At 42.6% G+C, this 20919-nt stretch overlaps 1 protein-coding gene across 1 annotated transcript in view; it reads left to right on the plus strand.

Moving 5' to 3' along the window:
• Window positions 1–20919, plus strand: part of MYO1F (myosin IF) — an 87276-nt gene that overhangs the window by 38383 nt on the left and 27974 nt on the right. The window contains exons 6-17 of the mRNA XM_081312922.1: window positions 643–732; window positions 2691–2822; window positions 3938–4072; window positions 5022–5154; window positions 7178–7374; window positions 7976–8056; window positions 9562–9648; window positions 11022–11108; window positions 15663–15830; window positions 17531–17616; window positions 19479–19560; window positions 20201–20307. Of these exons, the coding sequence (XP_081169048.1) occupies window positions 643–732; window positions 2691–2822; window positions 3938–4072; window positions 5022–5154; window positions 7178–7374; window positions 7976–8056; window positions 9562–9648; window positions 11022–11108; window positions 15663–15830; window positions 17531–17616; window positions 19479–19560; window positions 20201–20307 (1385 nt within the window). The remainder of the gene's footprint in view (window positions 1–642; window positions 733–2690; window positions 2823–3937; window positions 4073–5021; window positions 5155–7177; window positions 7375–7975; window positions 8057–9561; window positions 9649–11021; window positions 11109–15662; window positions 15831–17530; window positions 17617–19478; window positions 19561–20200; window positions 20308–20919) is intronic.

The following is a 20919-nucleotide window of genomic DNA, read 5'->3' on the forward strand; positions in this document are numbered from 1 at the left end:
GTAAAACAGCTGGGTGACAAACAATCTGGAACGCTGGCAGAGTTATGTCCAGAAGTGCCACACCTTGGAAAATTAGTAGCATTACTTTATAAACTTTGTTAGCCAATGAAAATCAGACAACAGAGCCATTATAAGGAAGGCATCAATCATTCCTGTACACTCCCTTTTTCCCTCCTTCAGTACATCCCATCCATGTACATGTTTTCCCACACTTGCATGAATTTTATCCCTGATGCAAACGCGGATTACAAAAGCGAGATAGCAATAGTTAGGCCCAGTGCTTTTTTTGTAAAAGAAAAAGGTGCCGGAACTCACACATGTCATACAACCCGCCTTGCCTACCTTACAAGGTTCCATCCAAAACAGGTGCCGGAACTCTGTTCTGAGCGTTCTATGAGAAAAAAAGTCCTGGTTAGGCCAATTTCTTTTTGTTCCAGTTACAGGACCCTTCAATTAAAAAGACAGCAACTGTGGCAATGCAATCAAAGCATAGATGTCTCACGTAAAAAAAACACCCAGGGAGAGCTTCAATTGCACCATTGCAGCACCAACCACTGAGGCCAACCCCCTTTTAGATAACCATGATTCTGTTCCTACTGGTTCTATCTGACCTCCACACAATGTTTCTTTGCCTTTTTTTAGCATGTCAAAGACATCATTCTCCAGTCCAATCCATTACTTGAAGCTTTTGGCAACGCCAAGACCGTGAGAAATAATAACTCCAGTCGATTTGTAAGTCTTTGAAGCAAGTTATTTGAGCCGAAGAGACGTTCCTGATATCGATATAGGAAATAGCAGGCTGGTGTATGGGGAGTGACGTATGTTGCTGAGGCAAAAACGGCAAAAAAGAAAACAAAAGAAAATGTATATATGTATAGAATACATATATACATATGAATTATGTATAGAATACATAATTCAACAGAATTCTGGAAGTTGAAGTCCACATATCTTAAAGTTGCCGAGGTTGAGAAACGCTGCTTTATAGTGTTCAAAAAGAGGGTGAAAGAGGATGCAGGGTTTTTATCAAATGGAAATTTATTTATTTATGGGATATATATAACTGCTCATTTCATACAAGTGACACTGGGCAGGTTACAGGATAAAAACACACATCGATCCAGCAGATTGGGCATGCTGCATACCCAATCATTGTGCCCACGACGTGATATTCTTCAATACAGGTAGTCTTCACCTAACTTCATTCTAAGTTACAAACAGTCCTGAAAAAAGTGACTTAGGACTGTTTTTTACACTTACAACTGTTGCAGCATCCTAACAACAACAACAACAACAACAATAATAATAGTTGGAAGGGACCTTGGAGGTCATCTAGTCCAGAGGTCCCCAACCCCCAGTCCGTGGACCAGTACCAGGCCACGGCATACCAGCAACCGGCCCACACAAACAAGCAAAGCCGCATCCATGGGATGCAGGCAGCACACAAAACCAGGCCACAGAACCAGTTCCTGGTGCCCAAAAAGTTGGAGACCTCTGATCTAGTCCAACCTCCTGCTGTGTGATCAAAATTCAGACATTTGGCAACTGGTTCATACTTATGACGGTTACAGTGTCCCAAGGCCACGTAATCACCTTTTGTGACCTTCTGACAAAGTCATTAGGGAAGTTAGGTTCACTTTACAACTGTGTTGCTAACTTAATAACTGCAGTGATTAGTTAACAGCTGTGACAAGAAAGGTCATAAAATGGGACAAAATAGCTCACCCCCAACAAAATAGCTCACCCCCAACATTGCCCCCAGATTGTTGGGGGTAATAAGCTGACTTTGTAATAATGCCGCTGGGGGGGGGCGAAAGCCCTAATAAGCAGGCATATACATAGAATGAAGGCTATTGCTAAGCACATTGATTTGTGCTTTAAATTGTAAGCCGCCCTGAGTCTTCGGAGAAGGGCGGGATATAAATCGGATTTTAAAAAAAAATATCTCATTAACAAATATATCAATATAAAGTTTCCTACCTTAGCAGGGGGTTGGACTAGAAGGCCTTCTAGGCCCCTTGCAATTCTGTTATTCTGTTAAAAAATCTTGGGGTGCTTATTTTTAGATCCTCCCGTTTAGGGTTTGTCTAATATACCCTCTCTCACAGTGGAGGTTGAAATGTTTTCTATATGCACATGCACACTCTTGAGAGTGGGAATCGGACCTGAGCAAAGACAAGAAACAAGTTGTATAACTCTAGTAGTGAGGACATTTATTTACAGGAAATATGTAATACGGATAGGCCAGGGGCAGGCAACCTCGGCTCTTTTATGACTCATGGACTTCAACTCCCAGAATTCCTGACCCAGCTATGCTGACTCAGGAATTCTGGGAGTTGAAGTCCATGAGTCATAAAAAAGCAGAGGTTGCCTACCCCTGCTAGGCTATACCTAGTAACTAGATGTGCTCTGTGTCAGGAGAAAATAAGTAAAAGGAAGTGGTTTCAGATTTCCAGTCTCTTAGACCAGTGTTTTTCAGCCATGGCAACTTTAAGATATCTGGACTTCAACTCCCAGAATTCCCAAGCCAGCATGTTGCCAAGTTTGAGAAACACTGTCTTAAACAAAGAGCAGGTAAAGCAAGGAAATCCTTAACTTTGAACCTACATCCTGCTGCCCCCTTGTGGTCAGCAGGTCATGAGATGCTGAAGAACACCATTGGATTTGCAACCTCCACTGTCTCATACCAGGGGAAATACTTTGAGATCCAGTTCAGTCGTGGTGGTGAGCCCGATGGAGGAAAGATCTCCAATTTCTTGCTGGAAAAATCCCGGGTGGTGAGCCAAAATGAGAGCGAAAGGAACTTCCACATTTATTATCAGGTAATTGGAAAAATCACAGATAGATATATATGGCCATTGGCACAAAATACTTGTGCAACCCAATCTGTATGTTGGGGGGGGTGACCTATGCTGGTATTACTGATTTAAGACCAGCAATACATTTGGGAGTTGTTTATTTATTTTAAAGATTGTTCACGGTATATTTTTTATGTATTTCAGTGCTTTGTCCATTTTTTCCCTTATAATTAGTAAAGTAAAATTTTGGAGAAAAATGATGTTGGGCTTCTGATTGATTTGTTAACCCTTCAAGTTAGTCCAGAGAAGAAACACAACCAGGTGTCCTGGCTTTATCTTTATTATAAGGTTATATTAACAAGCTAGCAAGAGTGAAATTATTTCTCTCTTCCTTTCCTTTTCTTGCTGTTGTTCAGTCACTTAAGTTGTGTCCGACTCTTCGGGACTACGTGGACCTTAGCACGCCAGACCCCCCTGTCCTCCACTGTCTCCCATAGTCTGCCCAAATTCATGTTCAATGACACTATCCAATCATCTATGTATTATGTATTTTTGATGGTTGCAGCATTAGTGACTTTGCTTCTGACAGGCAAAGTTAATGAGAGAAGCTGGATTCACTTAATAACCTCATGGTTCATTTTACAGCTGTGGTGAAAGGTTGCAAAATTGGATGTGACTCGCTTAAAAACTGCTTTGCTTAGCAACTGATCCCAACTGTGGTCATAAGTCGAGGTCTTACCAGTAGATTAAAAAGTTGGCCCGAACAACATCTCTTGAATTGTTGAAACATTGCTATGGGTCGACACACACTATGTGATTTTTTTAGATCACTTGAGATGACCATCTGCTCAGTTTCCAAAATGTTCTGCATTAGATAAACTTCCAATGGGAACTGTCTGTGCATTCCTGCAAGGGGTTGGGGTGGGGGGGAGAGGGAGAAAATCAGAAAGAGGAAGGAAAAGACAGGCTAGGTAGAACAAGGATCCCATTCATTTTTGTTTCTGAACCCACTAATCTCTCTGAAATGACCTTGGAGAGATTGCAGTCTTTAAGAAAAGTTGTTGATCTTGTCCCCTGGTGGTAAAGAATTTAAAATGGTAATCTATCAGTCTCATGTCTTTATCTACTTCTTTCTTTAGCTTATCGAGGGTGCTTCCCAAGATCAGAAACACAACCTGGGCATTATGAGCCCAGATTATTATTGTTATTTAAACCAGTCAGAGACCTACAAAGTGGATGGCACAGATGATCGGTGTGAATTCCATGAGACCATGGTAAGGGACCATTATTTTACAAGACTCAACATTAGGTTTTTTCAAGTTTTGAATGCCACCCAGAGTCCATTTAGCCAATAAATTTAAATAAATCCTAATATTTTCAGTCATGTTAAACATTGTACTTGAAACCCACAAATAATCTTGTCTTCCGGGTGAGGTTCAAGGTCTTAGTGATGGTTTTCAAGTCCTTACATGGCATGGGTCCGGAATACCTCGGGGACCACCTGCTGCCGGCGTCGACTCCCCTCCGCCCCGTGCGTTCCCACAGAGAGGGCCTCCTCAGGGTGCCTCCAGTCAGAGAATGTCGACTGGTGGCCCCCAGGGGGAGGGCCTTCTCTGTGGGCGCTCCGGCTTTGTGGAATCAGCTGCCGGTTGAGCTCCGGATGGCACCGGATCTCCGCTCCTTCCGGCGCGGGTTAAAGACCCATTTATTTGAACAAGCTGGCCTGGCCTGATGGGGAATTACTTAGGGTTTTAATATTTATATATATATTTTATTGTTTTTATTGTGGGCAATAATTTAATTCTTTTTTAACTTTTGTACTTTTGTAGTTTTAAGATATGCCCTGTTCACCGCCCTGAGTCCTTCGGGAGAAGGGCGGTATAAAAATTTAATTAAATAAATAAATAATAAATAAATAAATCTTTCTTTCTTTCTTTCTTTCTTTCTTTCTTTCTTTCTTTCTTTCATTCCCTCCCTCCCTCCTTCCATCCTTACTCTTTTTCTTTCTTTCTTTCTTTCTTTCTTTCTTTCTTTCTTTCTTTCTTTCTTTCTTTCTTTCATTATTTCTTTCTTTCTTTTACATCTCTCTTCCCTTCCCTCTCTCCCTTGTTTTTCTTTTCCTTCCTTCCTATCCCTTCCCTTCTTCCTCCTCTTCTTCTTTCTCCTCTACATCCCTTTCTCTCTCTCTGTCTCTCTCTCTCCTCTCCCCTCCCCCCTCTCCAGAATGCCATGGATGTGATTGGCATCACAGGCCAAGATAAGCAACTTGTCCTGCAGATTGTAGCTGGTATTCTCCATCTAGGGAACATCAGTTTCGAGGAGAAAGGGAATTATGCTCAAGTGGAGAATTCAGACTGTGAGTAGCTACCAGTTAATGGGGATATATTCATTAATCTGTTAATATTAATTCTCACATGGTCACTGGTAATATGAAGAGCCATAAAGATTACCCTGGAAAAAATATGTGCTGATGGTTACAAAAACATGTTTTAAGACTGGGAAAAGAAGAAAACTTTAGGGAAAAAACCTCAAAGGCTCTGCTTTAACTTTAACTTCCCAGAATATAAGAGGAAGGGAAGAAGGAATACAGCTTTTTAGAATAGAATAGAATAGAATAGAATAGAATAGAATAGAATAGAATAGAATAGAATAGAATAGAATAGAATAGAATAGAATAGAATAGAATAGAATAGAATAGAATAGAATAGAATAGAATAGAATAGAATAGAATAGAATAGAATAGAATAGAATAGAGCTGGAAGGGACCTTGGAGGTCTTCTAGTCCAGCCCCTGCTTTTTGATTGTGTTATTAGAGTTTTCATCAATAAAGTAGAGTTCTAGTATTTCTCATGATGTCTATTATCAAGAAATCATGATCAAGAGACCAAGAAAGAAGATAGGCTACATATGATTGAACTATTATTTCTCCTTAGTCTCTTAGAAAATCCTAACAGCATCTTATAGAACACTAGGATTCTGCTGAACCCAGTTTGAAAAACCTTGACCTAGTCGGTTCAGAGTGTAATGGAATATACACCTTAGCCCACTCACTTATAAAGCGTAGCCTAGGAGACCCAATTTGGGGAAGTGGTTAAGGCATCGGTCTAGAAACCCAAAAACCATCTACTCCCATATTAGGCACAGAGCCAGCTGGGTGCCCTTGGGCCAGTCACTTTCTCTCAGCCCTAGGAAGGAGGCATTGGCAAACCATTTCTGAAAAGCCTTGCCAAGAAACTGCAGGGCCTTTCCCAGGCATTCTCCAAGAATAGGATACAAAAAAACAACAATAAGTTCACCTCTGTAAGATTGCTATAAGGAAAACAAAATCTCCTAATCTGTTCTTCTCAGAGTAAGGAAGATACCGGTAATCTTGGCAGAACCATTATCTAGGGGGAAAAGGTTGAAATGTTACTTAAGCCCTAAAAAAAGAAAAAGATAGTATTTGGAAGTGCCTCAAGCAGATGCCTTTCATCCCTACTAGGAAGACCCAGACCACAGGAATGTTAAAACTCCTTTCATTGAAGCTGGCTATAAAAACAGAATCAAAATACAAGTCTGATTGTGCAGGACCTCTTCTCCCTTTTTATACATGTATGTAATCCTCAATTTACCGCCTCAGCTGAGCTCAAAAGTTTCTGCTGCTAAGCGAGACAAGCGTTAAGTGAGTTTTGCCCCATTTTACGGCCATTCTTGCCGCCGTTCTTAAGTTGCATTACCGCCGTTGTTAAGTTAGTAGCACGTTTGTTTGTTAAGTGGATCTGGCTTCCCCATTATCTTTGCTTGTCAGAAGGTCGCAAAAGGGGACCCTGGGACACTGCAACTGGGACAGTGACCCTGGAACACTGCAACCATCATAAATATGAGCCAATTGCCAAGCATCCAAATGTTGATCACATGACCATGGGGATGCTGCAATGGTTGTAAGTGTGTAAAAAACAGTCATAAGTCTCTTTTTTCATTGCAACTTTGAATGGTTACTAAATGAATGGTTGTAAGTCAAGGATTACCTGTACTCCAGTGAATTGGGGAGATAGCTGCCTGAGCCACTTCCAAATGTTATCTCTTCTGGACTTTCAGCAAATCCTGTATATCTCCATCAAGGTAATTTTCTTTCCTCCCTATGCACCTCCCTAATTCAAGGCATCAGAACATGAGCAAATGTTCATATATTATGACATAGTCCAGAGGTAGGCAACCTCGGCTCTTTTATGACTCATGGACTTCAACTCCCAGAATTCCTGAGTCAGCATAGCATAGCTGACTCAGGAATTCTGGGAGTTGAAGTCCATGAGTCATAAAGGAGCTGAGATTGCCTACCCCTGACATAGCCTGTTATCCAGACATGCCAAAAGAGTCTTTTTTCCATTTTCCCATTGCAGTGCTAGCTTTTCCTGCCTACCTTTTGGGAATTGACAAGGACCGCCTAGATGAGAAGCTCACCAGTCGGAAAATGGACAGCAAATGGGGTGGCCAGTCAGAGTCCATTAACGTAACCCTTAATGTAGAACAAGCGTCCTATACTCGTGATGCCCTAGCCAAAGGCCTTTATGCCCGGGTCTTTGACTTCCTCGTTGAGGTATGCAACCTTGTTCTGTGCTGTGGGGGGGACCTTTGGGATGGGGAGGGGAACAAACTGATGACTGGTTGGCTCATTCCATTTCTGTTTTTGATGACTGAGAGGGATGGACTTTCTGCAGTGGGTGGAACAAGAATAGTGCCCGGTTTATCACTTCCAACTCTATGGTATTTTCAGCCACAAAACAGAACTGGAATAACTGGAAAATGGTGAATGCAATGGTGTCTGGTTTGTCATTTCCAACTCTATGTGGGGTGGGGCGGGGGGGTTGAACACCAAATCAGAAAGATGGACTTATTACAATGCTACCTAACATGAGAAAGACTAAAAATCTCAGATGGAGAAGAACTAAAATTTTCTCAGAAAAACAGTGGCCTGCTTAACACTCCAAATTTCTTTGAATGCTAGAAATTGAGGGAAATATGCTTTTTTTGCTTTGTTTTGTTTGAGAAAGAGGTATCTTATATTGGGAATTTGGGGTCTTCTCTACCAGATGGCAATATTTTTTGTCACTCAGTTGCCAACACTGAAGTTATGTGGCCTCTGATAATAAAAGTTCTATCTTTTTTGCAGCTAGTAATCCCTTTCTCTTCACTTCCAGTCCATCAACAGAGCCGTGCAGAAACCAAATGAAGAATACAGTGTTGGTGTCCTAGACATTTATGGTTTTGAAATATTCCAGGTAGGTCTGTGTCTTAGAGCAGAAATCCACAATCTTTCTTGGTTGGTGGCCCAGAAGGAAAGGGAGGGGCGCCTCTACATGCGCATGACCACACGCACGCACCATAAACGTGGCTGCAAGTACGTGTGTGACTCAAATGGGTCCACAAGCAGCATGTGACGCAAACGGGGCCTCGAGCGCATGCACGATGCCGACAGCGATGCTAGCACCCGCAACTCTCATGGCTATGCTAGCACCTGCGCAATCCTCGGAGTGATCCTAGCGTAGGGAGTTGAGTGCGTGCACGCACACACACACACACACACACACACTGGCTAGTCATTCACACAGCCTGTTGGCCACCAGGCCACGGACCAGTAGTGGGCCGTGGGGACCTCCGTCTTAGAGAAACCAGTGATCTTGGCTTTTGAGAAAATTCTGAACTCAGAAATGTTTTTGTACCATAAAAACACCATTGTCCAGTTGGTCATATTATTTAACAGTTTAGTAAACAAAAGTAAAAGACAACAATATTCATTGTTAATTTTAATATCTAAGGAGCCATAAATAAATGACAACAGGACATTGCAATGGCTGGAAATCCAGGTCAGTTTCCAAGCACCTGGATCATAATCATGTGATCAAGACAGTGCTGTGAGGACCTGTCATATGTCACTTTTCCCAGTGCCATCATAACTCTTAACAGTCACTAAATGAAAGATCGTTAAATGAGGACTACCAGTAATATTTTTAAGCTAGGACTATCAGCAATAGATTTTAATACAGTAAAAAGGGTTTGGGTGACCTTACTAGCCTCAAGTCACATATATATGACAGATTTCTCTGATAAAAATAAGGACATAATTGGTAAGTTTTGGCCCATTTTGTTCAGCATCTCACAAGTCCAATCAAAATTCTATTTTGTGTAATCCGCATATTATACACATCCCTCAACTAGGAGGTTCTGACAGAATATTAATCATTTGTTATATTTAAGCAGAAACAAAGAAAAGCTCTGAAAATTTTGGGACCACCTTAATTTGGTTGTTGGTTATTTTCAATGGTTGGTCATTTATTTTTTATTTATTTATTTGTATCCCACGTTTATTGTTTTTAGAAACAACCAAAGGCGGTGAACATATCCAGTAACCTTCCTCCTCATATTTTCCCCACAACAACAATCCTGTGAGGTGGGCTAGGCTGAAAGAATAACTGACCAAAGTCACCCAGCTGGCTTTCATGGCTAAGGCTGGACTTGAACTCAGGTCTCCTGCTTTCTAGCCTGGTGCCTTAACCACTAGGCCATGCTGGCTCTATCTTATGAAGGAATAATTTCTTAGCACTGGGAAGCTTCCCATGTAATTTGCTGGCTTGAGTCATGCTGATTTGGAATCTGTGATCCTTTCCAGTTCCACTCAGTTCTCCATTTCTTTTCTCCAAGTCTGGAATTTGATGGGAATGTCAACTAACCACCTCCTTTCCAAAACTGTTCTCCTTTCCTTGCCTCATGTTTTCCCAATCTTCAGAGAAATGGCTTTGAACAATTCTGCATTAACTTTGTGAATGAAAAACTTCAACAGATCTTCATTGAATTGACACTTAAAGCAGAGCAGGTGAGTCCAGTGTGGGAGAAGATACAAATTCTTTTGAGGGTAGACTGTGGATTCTGTGGATCAGTCTCCAACTGTGAGACCACCTATCCTAATCTGGACATAGGACTGTATCTCCAGGTTAGGATGTTTGGCATCTCCTTGAATTCCTAAGCAGAAGGCTGACTGGGAATTCCAGGAGTTTTAATTCCACCATATCAGGAAGGCATCAGGTTCGGAAAAATTGCCCTAAAGTCCTAGGCTGCATTAACAGATGGTCAGAATCAAGATCATGAGAAATGTTAGTATCACTTTATAATGCTTTGGTAAGGCCACACTTGAAATATTGGGTTCAGTTTTGCTCTCCGCGACATAAAAAGAGATGTTGAGACTCTAGAAAGAGTCCAGAGAAGAGCAACAAAGATGATTAGGGGACTGGAGGTTAAAACACATGAAGAACGGTTGCAGGAATTGGGTATGTCTACTTTAATGAAGAGAAGGTGACATGATATCATTGGCATCCTTCAGTCTCAAGAGACTATGGTATCGTGCTCTGGAAAGAGGTCCTAAAGCAGCATCTGGTGTGGCTAAAAAGGCCATTTCGACAGTGGCAGTCCCTTCCACACTGAGGGCAGATACAACCTGTCCCCTGTCCAGCCCCCAGATTTCGCTGGTTCTGGCCCTGCCTCTTTGCCTCAGCCTGCCGCACAAGTGTCTCTTCAAATTGGAGAAGGCCATGATAGCAGTGTTCCAATATCTGCCACTAAGAAGGGGGGGGGGTCAACCTGTCCTCTAACATACATGAAGGCAAAACAAGAAGCAACGGATGGAAACTAACCAAGGAGGAAACCAACCTAGAAGTAAGGAGAAATTTCCTGATTAGTAGAACGACTTGCCTCCAGAGTGGTCCAACCCTGGAGGTTTTTAAGAAGAAATTGAGCAGGGGGTTGGACTAGAAGGCCTCCAAATTCCCTTCCAACTCTGTTATTCTGTTCTGATTTGTGAGCTGCAGATGATCAGATCAGATAGAACTAATAGTATTATGTCATGGGCTCTGATGAGCAGGAATGAAGACACGCAGTTGAGTACAGAGAAACTCATTCTTTATTTAAGCTGAAACTGTACTGAGGATTTGGAGTCACCCTGCCACAATATATAGCCAGACCCTCTGGTAGCAATCAATCAGATTGAACCCATGCTTGCCGCCCAAAGTTGACCAATTGCAGGACCGGAGACATCCTGTCTGGGTTGCTGGAGAAGCAATGCACGTGGTGCTATTCCAAAAGCCCAGTACATAACAAATAGTATTCTCAAGCAGGTCCTCAGTTTTAGCTGTCCTTTGAATGTGCATTAATGGCTTCTTTGTTTTTTAAAAGCAATCTCTCCCCTTGCCCTAGGAAGAGTATGTCCAGGAAGGCATCAAGTGGACCCCAATTGAATATTTCAACAACAAAATTGTGTGTGATCTCATTGAAAACAAAGTGGTAAGAGAAGGGCTGAGGGGGAGATCATGTGAAAAGATTCACTGAGGTGTGGGTGGTTGAGCTGGGGATGGCATTAATACTTCATTCCAGTTGAATTAAATTCTTAAAAGGCCTTGTTTTTTTACATAAAAATACGAAACATCCATGCCTTTTTCTTCCCTAAAATTCATTTAAAACTTTGTTGATTAGAATTGCGCCTAAAATGGGTACGTTGTTCTGGAGCATTCTAGAAAGAAGATGGCAGCCATTATTCTGTAAAAAAAATAAACCTTGGAGACTGTATTTATTAATTAAATTTATATGCTATCTATTGCACTATCCAAATTGACTCTGGGTGGCCTTACCATAAATTTAGCTTTGTTTCCTGGCTGGAATTACATTTCTTATCTCTGAGTTATCTTGAGGTAAGATGGACAACCTATACAATAGATAGATAGATAGATAGATAGATAGATAGATAGATAGATAGATAGATAGATAGATAGATAGATAGATAGATAGATAGATAGATAGATAGATAGATAGACAGACAGACCTTCATATCTCAACCTCAGTAACTTTAAGCTGCCTGGACTTCAACTCCCAGAATGATTTTAAATGATTGTTGTTGTTGTTGTTAGTTGCGAAGTCGTGTCCGACCCATCGCGACCCTATGGACAATGTTCCTCCAGGCCTTCCTGTCCTCTACTATCTTCTGGAGTCCATTTAAGCTCACGCCTACTGCTTCAGTGACTCCATCCAGCCACCTCATTCTCTGTCGTCCCCTTCTTCTATTGCCCTCAATCTTTCCCAGCATTAGGCTCTTCTCCAGTGAGTCCTTCCTTCTCATTAGGTGGCCAAAGAATTTGAGTTTTAGCTTCAGGATCTGGCCTTCTAAAGAGCAGTCAGGGTTGATCTCCTCTAGGACTGACCGGTTTGATCGCCTTGCAGTCCAAGGAACTCGCAGGAGTCTTCTCCAGCACCATAGTTCAAAGGCTTCAATTCTTTGGCACTCAGCCTTTCTTATGGTCCAGCTTTCAGTGCCATACATTGCAACTGGGAAGACCATAGCCTTGACTATACGCACTTTTGTTGACAGGGTGATGTCTCTGCTTTTTAGTGTGCTGTCTAGATTTGCCATGGCTTTCCTCCCCAGGAGCAAGCGTCTTTTAATTTCTTGGCTACAGTCCCCATCTGCAGTGATCTTGGAGCCCAGGAAAATAAAATCTGTCACTACCTCCATTTCTTCCCCATCTATTTGCCAGGAATTGAGAGGGCCAGATGCCATGATCTTGGTTTTCTTAATGTTTAATTTCAATCCAAGTTTTGCACTCTCCTTCTTCACCCGCAACAAGAGGCTCTTTAGTTCTTCTTCACTTTCTGCCATTAGAGTGGTATCATCTGCATATCTTAGGTTGTTGATGTTTCTTCCGGCAATCTTAATTCCAACTTTTGATTCATCTAGCCCTGCCTTTCTCATGATGTGCTCTGCATATAAATTAAACAGGCAAGGCGACAGTATACAGCCTTGCCGGACTCCTTTCCCAATTTTGAACCAATCAGTGGTTCCGTGTCCAGTTCTCACTGTTGCTTCTTGGCCCGCATATAGATTTCTCAAGAGACAAATAAGATGGTCTGGTATGCCCATCTCTTTAAGGACTTGCCAGAGTTTGTTATGATCCACACAATCAAAGGCTTTAGCATAGTCAATGAAGCAGAAGTAGATGTTTTTCTGGAACTCTCTAGCTTTCTCCATGATCCAGCGTAAGTTAGCAATTTGATCTCTAGTTCCTCTTCCTCTTCGAAATCCTGCCTGTACTTCTGGTAGTTCTCGATCCACATACTGCTGGAGTCTAGCTTGTAGAATTTTAAGCATAACTTTACTAGCATGAGAAATGAGTGCAATGGTGCGATAGTTTGAACATTCTTTGGCACTGCCTTTCTTTGGAATTGGAATGTAAACTGATCTTTTCCAATCCTGTGGCCACTGTTGAGTTTTCCAAATTTGCTGGCAAATTGAGTGTAGCACTTTTACTGCATCGTCTTTTAAGATTTTGAATAGCTCAGCTGGAATACTGTCACCTCCACTAGCTTTGTTGTTGCTCAGCTTTTCTAAGGCCCACTTCACTTCACATTCTAGGATGTCTGGCTCGAGGTCAGTGACCACCTCATTGTGATTATCAGGGACGTTAAGCTCGTTCTTGTATAGTTCTTCTGTGTAATTTTGCCACCTCTTCTTAATCTCTTCTGCCTCTGTTAGGTCCCTGCCATTTTGGTCCTTTATCATGCCCATTTTTGCATGAAACGTTCCTTTCATCTCTCCAATTTTCTTGAAAAGATCTCTGGTCCTCCCTATTCTATTGTTTTCTTCTATTTCTTTGCACTGTTCATTTAAGAAGGCATTCTTATCTCTTCTAGCTATTCTTTGGAATTCTGCATTTAATTGGGCATATCTTTCTTTTTCTCCCTTGCCTTTCGCTTTCCTCCTTTCCTCAGCTATTTGCAAAGCTTCCTCAGACAGCCATTTTGCTTTCTTGCATTTCTTTTTCTTTGGGATGGTTTTGGTTGCTACCTGTTGTACAATGTTGCGAACCTCTGTCCATAGTTCTTCAGGCACTCTGTCTATCAGATCCAATTCCTTAAATCTATTTGTCACCTCAACTGTATATTCAACAGGGATATGATTTAATTCATACCTGACTGGCCTAGCGCTTTTCCCTACTTTCTTTAATTTAAGCCTAAACTTTGCAACAAGAAGCTGATGGTCTGAGCCACAGTCAGCTCCTGGTCTTGTTTTTACTGACTGTATAGAGCTTCTCCATCTTTGGCTGCAGAGCATATAGTCAATCTGATTTCTGTGTTGACCGTCTGGTGATGTCCATGTGTAAAGCCGTCTCTTGGGTTGTTGGAAAAGAGTGTTTGCTATGACCATCGTATTCTCTTGACAAAATTCTATCAGCCTGTGCCCTGCTTCATTTTGTACTCCAAGGCCAAACTTGCCTGTTATTCCCGTTATCTTTTGGCTTCCTACTTTAGCATTCCAATCCCCCATGATGATAAGGACATCATTTTTGGGTGTTAGTTCTATAAGGTGCTGTAGGGCTTCATAGAACCGGTCAATTTCATCCTCTTCAGCACTGGTGGTTGGGGCATAGACTTGGACTACTGTGATATTGAATGGTTTGCCTTGGATTCGAACTGAGATCATTCTGTCATTTTGAGGATTGTATCCCAGTATTGCTTTTCCTATTTTTTTATTGACTATGAAGGCTACTCCATTTCTTCTGAGGGATTCTTGCCCGCAGTAGTATACCTGATGGTCATCTGAATTAAATTCACCCATTCCTGTCCATTTTAGTTCGCTGATACCTAAGATGTCAATGTTTAGTCTTGTCATCTCTTGTTTGACCACGTCCAGCTTTCCTTGATTCATGGATCTTACATTCCAGGTTCCTATGGAGAAAAAATCTTTACAGCATCGGACTTTCCTTTCACCACCAGACATATCCACAGCTGAGCGTCCTTTCGGCTTTGGCCCAGTCGCTTCATTCTTTCTGGCGCTACTAGTACTAGCCCTCTGCTCTTCCCCAGTAGCATATTGGACGCCTTCCGACCTGAGGGGCTCATCTTCCAGCGTCATATCGTTTTGCCTTTTAGTACTGTCCATAGGGTTTTCATGGCAAAGATACTGGAGTGGTTTGCCATTTCCTTCTCCAGTGGATCACGTTTTGTCAGAACTCTCTGCTATGACCTTTCCGTCCTGGGTGGCCCTGCACGGCATAGCTCATAGCTTCATTGAATTACGCAAGCCCCTTCGCCACGACAAGGCAGTAATCCATGAAGGGGTTTTAAATGATACAGAAGACCAATAAATTACAATTGCCAAAAGGAGTCTTTGAAGATTTTTGCTACCAGCTGGGGAAAATAAAGCCATCTCTATCTGAAAATGATCAACAAATACATACAAACAACATTATAAAACAGAAGCCCGCAGGTAAATGACTATGGAGATTCTGTCATCCAGGTCATGGTTGTCCCAAAAATGCTTTTTCAAAAGGCAACTGGACTTTCTTCTTTTGCCTTGAAGACATTTGAAAGAGGGGTGAAAGAGGCCATCTACATTAAAATTATGCAGCCTCCCTCAACAGAGAGGGAGAGATATGACATCTCCTATCTCCTATTTACAACAGTCCTTTCAGCAATTCCATTATTCAGGTGACCCAGAGGGCACAGATAAGCCTCCAGTTGGCCTCAATGACTCTCAGAGAGAGTGCTAACAACCAGATGACTGCAAGGAATATAAATCCCTCCATTCCTTACCATCCAGTCAGAACTGAAGAAGCTTCTTGGATGAGAAATGAAATGTCTTCAAGGAAAAACAAAGAACATCCAGTTACTTCTTGAAAAAAGCACCTTTGGGACAACACAGAAGCCCATTTCGGCCTTTTCTTAAAAACACATTTTGCAACCAGTTTAAAGGCAGTTTGAATTTGCCGTGTTTGGACCCAAGCAGCTTTGCCCTCTTGAACAGGATGGAGAGACCAGATTTTCACTCTTTCACTCTTTGTCTTCCAGAATCCTCCTGGAATTATGAGCATCTTAGATGACGTTTGCGCTACTGTGTATGCAAAGGGCGAGGGGGCCGACCAGACCTTGCTGCAGAAGCTCCAATCCGGAGTGGGGACCCATGAGCATTTCAACGGCTCCAGTTCAGGATTCATCATCCACCACTATGCTGGCAAGGTCTCCCGAACTCCCCGCTTTTCTTCCTAGCCCTCCCTTCCTTACTCCTTTCAGTTTGGCTTCTCCGGTTTCTAGGCTGAAAATGCTAACTCTGATCTACTGATGTGCTGTGAGTTGCCCATACTCATATTGCATCCAGTTTTGGTCACCAATGATATAAAAAAGATGTTGAGACTAATCTAGGAAGAGTGCAGAGAAGAGCAACAAAGATGATTAGGGGACTGGAGGCTAAAACATATAAAGAATGGTTGCAGGAATGAAAAGAAGGACTAGGGGTGACATGATAACAGTGTTCCAATATCTCAGGGGCTGCCACAAAGAAGAGGGAGTCAAGCTATTCTCCAAAACACTTGAAGACAGGGCATGAAGCAATGGATGGAAACTAATCAGGGAGAGAAGCAACCTAGAACTAAGGAGAAATTTCCTGACAGAACAATTAATAAGTGGAACAACCTGCCTCCAGAAGTCATGGGTACTCCATCACTGGAGGCTTTTAAGAATCAATTGGACAACCATTTGTCTGAAATGGTATCAAGTTTCCTGCTTGAACGGGGGTTGGACTAGAAGACCTCCAAGGTTCCTTCCAACTCTTTGTATGTGTGTTTGTGTATAAACTGAACTCAGAATAGTTAACATTATGTTTAAATTGATCGTACGCATGTGTATGTATATACAGGTAGTGCTTGCTAATTGGATTTGGGAACTTAATCGCTGAGCAACATGATCATAAAGTGTGACAACTTCGTAGCTGCAGCAGTTCCAGCTGCTGTCACTAAGTGAATCCCAGTTGGGAGATCAGCATTTGCAATCTCCTGCAGGCTTCCCCATTGACTGTGCTTGGCAGAAGCTGGCAGGGAAGGCCACAAATGGTGATTGTGGGATGCTGCAATCATTGCAAATATGACCTGTGGTGGGATCCAAATATGTGACCAACCAGTTTTCTGAGCCTGGGCAACAAAAAATTAGCTACTGGTTCTGTCGAACTGGTGCAAACTGGCTGAATCCCACCAGTGATTATGACCCAGTTGCAAAGCACCCAAATAGTGACCACGCAGCCATGGGATGCTGCAACGGCTGCAGCAATGAGGACTAGTTATAACTCTCATCTTTCGGAGTCATTGTGACTTTGAATGGTCACTGAAGGAGTGACCCTTAAGGGAGGATTATCTGTGTGCGTGTATACACATGCACACATGCACCAGAAGAGCAAAGGCAGTACTCCTTGACCTACAATCATAATTGGGTCAAGCATTTCCATTGCTAAGCAAGGAGGTTGTTGTCACACCTGGTTTTATGGCCTTTTTTGCCACCTGCTGGTTGCCAGGAGATCAAATTTTGATCACATGACCGTGAGGATGCTATGGTGATCATCGGTATGAGGACCAGTTGTAAGTCACTTTCTACATTCTGATGACACTGTATGGTAGAGAAGGTACTAGACCAGAGGTCCCCAACCTTGGCAACTTTAAGACTTGTGGACTTCAACTCCCAGAATTCCTCAGCCAGCCAAGCTGGCTGAGAAATTCTGGGAGTTGAAGTCCACAAGTCTTAAAGTTGCCAAGGTTGGGGACCCCTGTACTTGACTGGGAGTGGATAGATTTATTTGAAGAAAGCAGTGAGAGATCACAGATCCCACTTACCGGACGTAACAGGAATTACACATGGCAGAAATGCTAACCATCGGCCTATCCTAACCACAGGTCTCCTATGACGTAAACAGCTTTTGTGAACGAAATCGGGATGTGCTTTTCACCGACCTGATAGAACTAATGCAAAGCAGTGAATTGTGAGTCTGTTTCCCCTGCTTTCCTTCCCCCAAACCTCACTTGGCCATATTTTTCATTTTTTGTACTGAGTTATAAGCTTCACGGAGGCATCTTGTTACCCACCCAAAAAAGCACAGTGAAGGAAAACGGAAGGGTTTGGAGTGTACTTGGACTACAGCTCCTATCAGATAATATGCCCAAGAGTCAGGAATGGAACTGTATTCCAACAACTTTCAAAGCAGACTTGCTTAAACTGGTGCCATGAGATGTGTGCAGGACATGCTAGCTTGGAATTCTGGGAACTGTAGTTCTGACACAAATCAAATTTGTGATCCTGATTTAAAGAGGCAAAAAATCCCCAAATTTGGGCTAGATAGACAAATAGCAGTGTTTCTGGGGAGAGGTGGTGTTGGTCAGACTGTCAAAAGCAGTCTATTAGGGCAGGGGTCCCCAACCCCCGGTCCGTGGACCGGTACTGGGCCGCGGCAAGCCAGCAACCGGGCCACACAAACAAGCAAAGCCCCGTCCACGGAATGCAGGCAGCGCACCAAACCACGCCTCCTCTGGTCCACAGAAATAGCTCTCTCCATGTAATCGGTCCCTGGTGGCCAGAAGGTTGGGAACCTCTGTATTAGGGTATCACAATTTATTTATTTATTCAGTAAATGTATATGGCTGCCCACCTCATATACATGACTCTGAACAGCTATCAATTAAAAACAAAGTGTATCATGCATAACCCTGAGGTGATGGAGTTTGTGGTACAATGTTCTTTCAGCCTTCAGAAGCAACAAGAGTTCTTATGCAACAAGACCTTTTTTGTTCTTACCAAGAGATCTTAGATAAATGTATGGCTATCAATAGTAAACTAACTTATTCAGAGTCAGTCTGAATATAAAGCAGGGGAGAATTTATCCCTTTGTGCCCCTTTGATACAGGGGAATACCTCTGTGAGATTCAAGGTGCTGGTGATGACCTATAAAGCCCTAAATGGCATGGGTCCGGATTATCTTAGGGAGCACCTGCTGCCAGCATCAATTTCCCATCGTCCTGTGCACTCCCACGGGGAGGGCTCCTTAGGGTACCGCCGGTCAGTGAGTGCCGGCAGGTGATCCCCAGGGGAAGGGCGTTCTCTGTGGGCACGCCTTCCCTGTGGAATGATCTGCCTGTGGAACTCCGGACCGCCCCCGACCTTCTTTTGTTTCGCAGGGACCTAAAAACTTGGTTATTTGATTTATCTGGCCTGGACTGAGGGCTTTTAATTTTTAAACTTTTAAATTTTTAAACTTTGGGCTACTAATTGTTATTTAATCTTATTTTAATTCAGACATTTCAAACACAAGGCCCGGGGGCCGGATCCGGCCCGCAAAGTGGTTTCATGTGGCCCGCGAAGCCATCCTGGAAACAGTGAGAGAACGGCCCCCACTGCCTTGGCCCTGGCCCAGAGACCCTCCTTCTGCCAGGGACCCCCAGATCTGTCCCACTCCTGCCCAGGCCCCCATAGGCACCCTTGATGCGAACGATGTAGAGCTGGCCACGCCCACCCAGTAGGCCATACGCACTCTAGCCACGCCCACCCAGTAGGCCATGCCCACCCAGGCCACGCCCACCCGGCCCCCTGAGGGCAACCGCAATGCTGATGTGGCCCTCAATGAAATTGAGTTTGACACCCCTGTTTTAATTCTATTTTAACTCTTATTTTCTCTTTTAACTTTGCCCTGTAAACCGCCCTGAGTCCTTCGGGAATAGGGCGGTATATAAAACTAATAAAATAAAATAAAATAAAATAAATAAATAAATACAATTATAGTCTGCATCAGTGGTTTTTACAGGTCCATTTCCAAAATTCTAGTTTTTTCTTACTTTCTTTTCCCTTTCTTAGTGCTTTCATCCGGATGCTTTTCCCAGAAAAACTTGATTCAGATAAAAAAGGACGGCCCACTACAGCTGGCTCCAAAATTAAGGTACATTTCCATTGGGTTAGAGCTTTTTTTAAAAAAAATTGTTCCTCAACAGCTGATATTAGGAAGCAGCTACAGGCAATAAAAGCAGTCTCTGTAGTTTTTCAATGATCAGGTTTAGTGGCTAAAGCAGGGGTCTTCAAACTTGGCCCTTTTATGACTTGTGGACTTCAACTTCCAGAATTCCTCAGCCAGCGTTAAAGCATCAGGGGTTAAATCATCAAGCTAGGAACTGGGAGACTGAGTTCTAGTCCCACCTTAGGTCTGAAAGCCAGCTGGGTGTCTTTGGGGGAATCATTCCTCCTTAACCCAACCCACCTTGCAGGCTTGTTGTCATGGGAAAATAGGAAGAGGAAGGAGTATGTTCACTGCCCTGACTAATTTACAAAAATAAAAAGGCAGGATAAACTTAAGTATGTAAATAAATAAATAATAGAAGGGAGTCCTAATACTATCATTACAGCTCAAGGAAAGATCAGGTCACAACAACATTTCAAACTTCAGTGCAAAGATTTGACAGGGAGAATTCTGGAAGCCTCTTTTTTTCTTTGGAAAGTGTTTTTATTTTTGGTGCTCTGGAACAGAACGTGGTGGAATTTTAAGTAACAGATTGGGCAACACCAAGAATCTTTAATCTCCCCAGAGACAGGCCAATGATCTTGTGAACACGCTGATGAAGTGTACACCTCATTACATCCGTTGCATTAAACCCAATGAGACGAAGAGGCCGCGAGACTGGGAAGAGAGTAGGTAAGAGAGAAGGAATTACCAATGGTGCAAAAATCTCCATCAAAACCATGAACCAAAAGCAAAAGTTAGTCTTCTTAAAGTGCATTTAAGATATTAACCAATCCTGTTACAGGTAATCTTTGACTTATGGCCTTACTGGGGCCAGAATTTCTATTGCTGAGCAAGATAGTAGTTAAGAGAGCCACACCTAATTTTACAACCTTATTTTGCAACTGTTGTTAAACAAATCACTACAGATGTTAAGTAAATCATGTAGTCGTTAAGTGAATCTGACTTCTCCCATTTACTTTGCTTGTCAGAAGCCAGATGAGAAGATCACAAATGGTGATCACATAACCCTGGGATGCTGCAATCGTTGTAAATTCATGCGGTTTGCCCAGCATCCAGATTTTGATCACGTGACCATAGGGATAGTGCAGTGGCCATAGGATGAGGCTCAATTGTAAATCAGGTTTTTTTCCAGTGGTGGGATTCAAATATGTGAACAACTGGTTGTCTGTGTGGCTGCTGCTTCCGGAAGTCCATTCTGGTCCTGGGTAACAAAAAATTTACTACCGGTTCTGCCGAACTGGTGCCGACCGGCAGAATCCCACCACTGGTTTTTTCAGTGCT

Source organism: Vipera berus (genome assembly GCF_964194415.1).
Source record: "Vipera berus genome assembly, chromosome: 1".
Lineage (NCBI taxonomy): Eukaryota > Metazoa > Chordata > Lepidosauria > Squamata > Viperidae > Vipera > Vipera berus.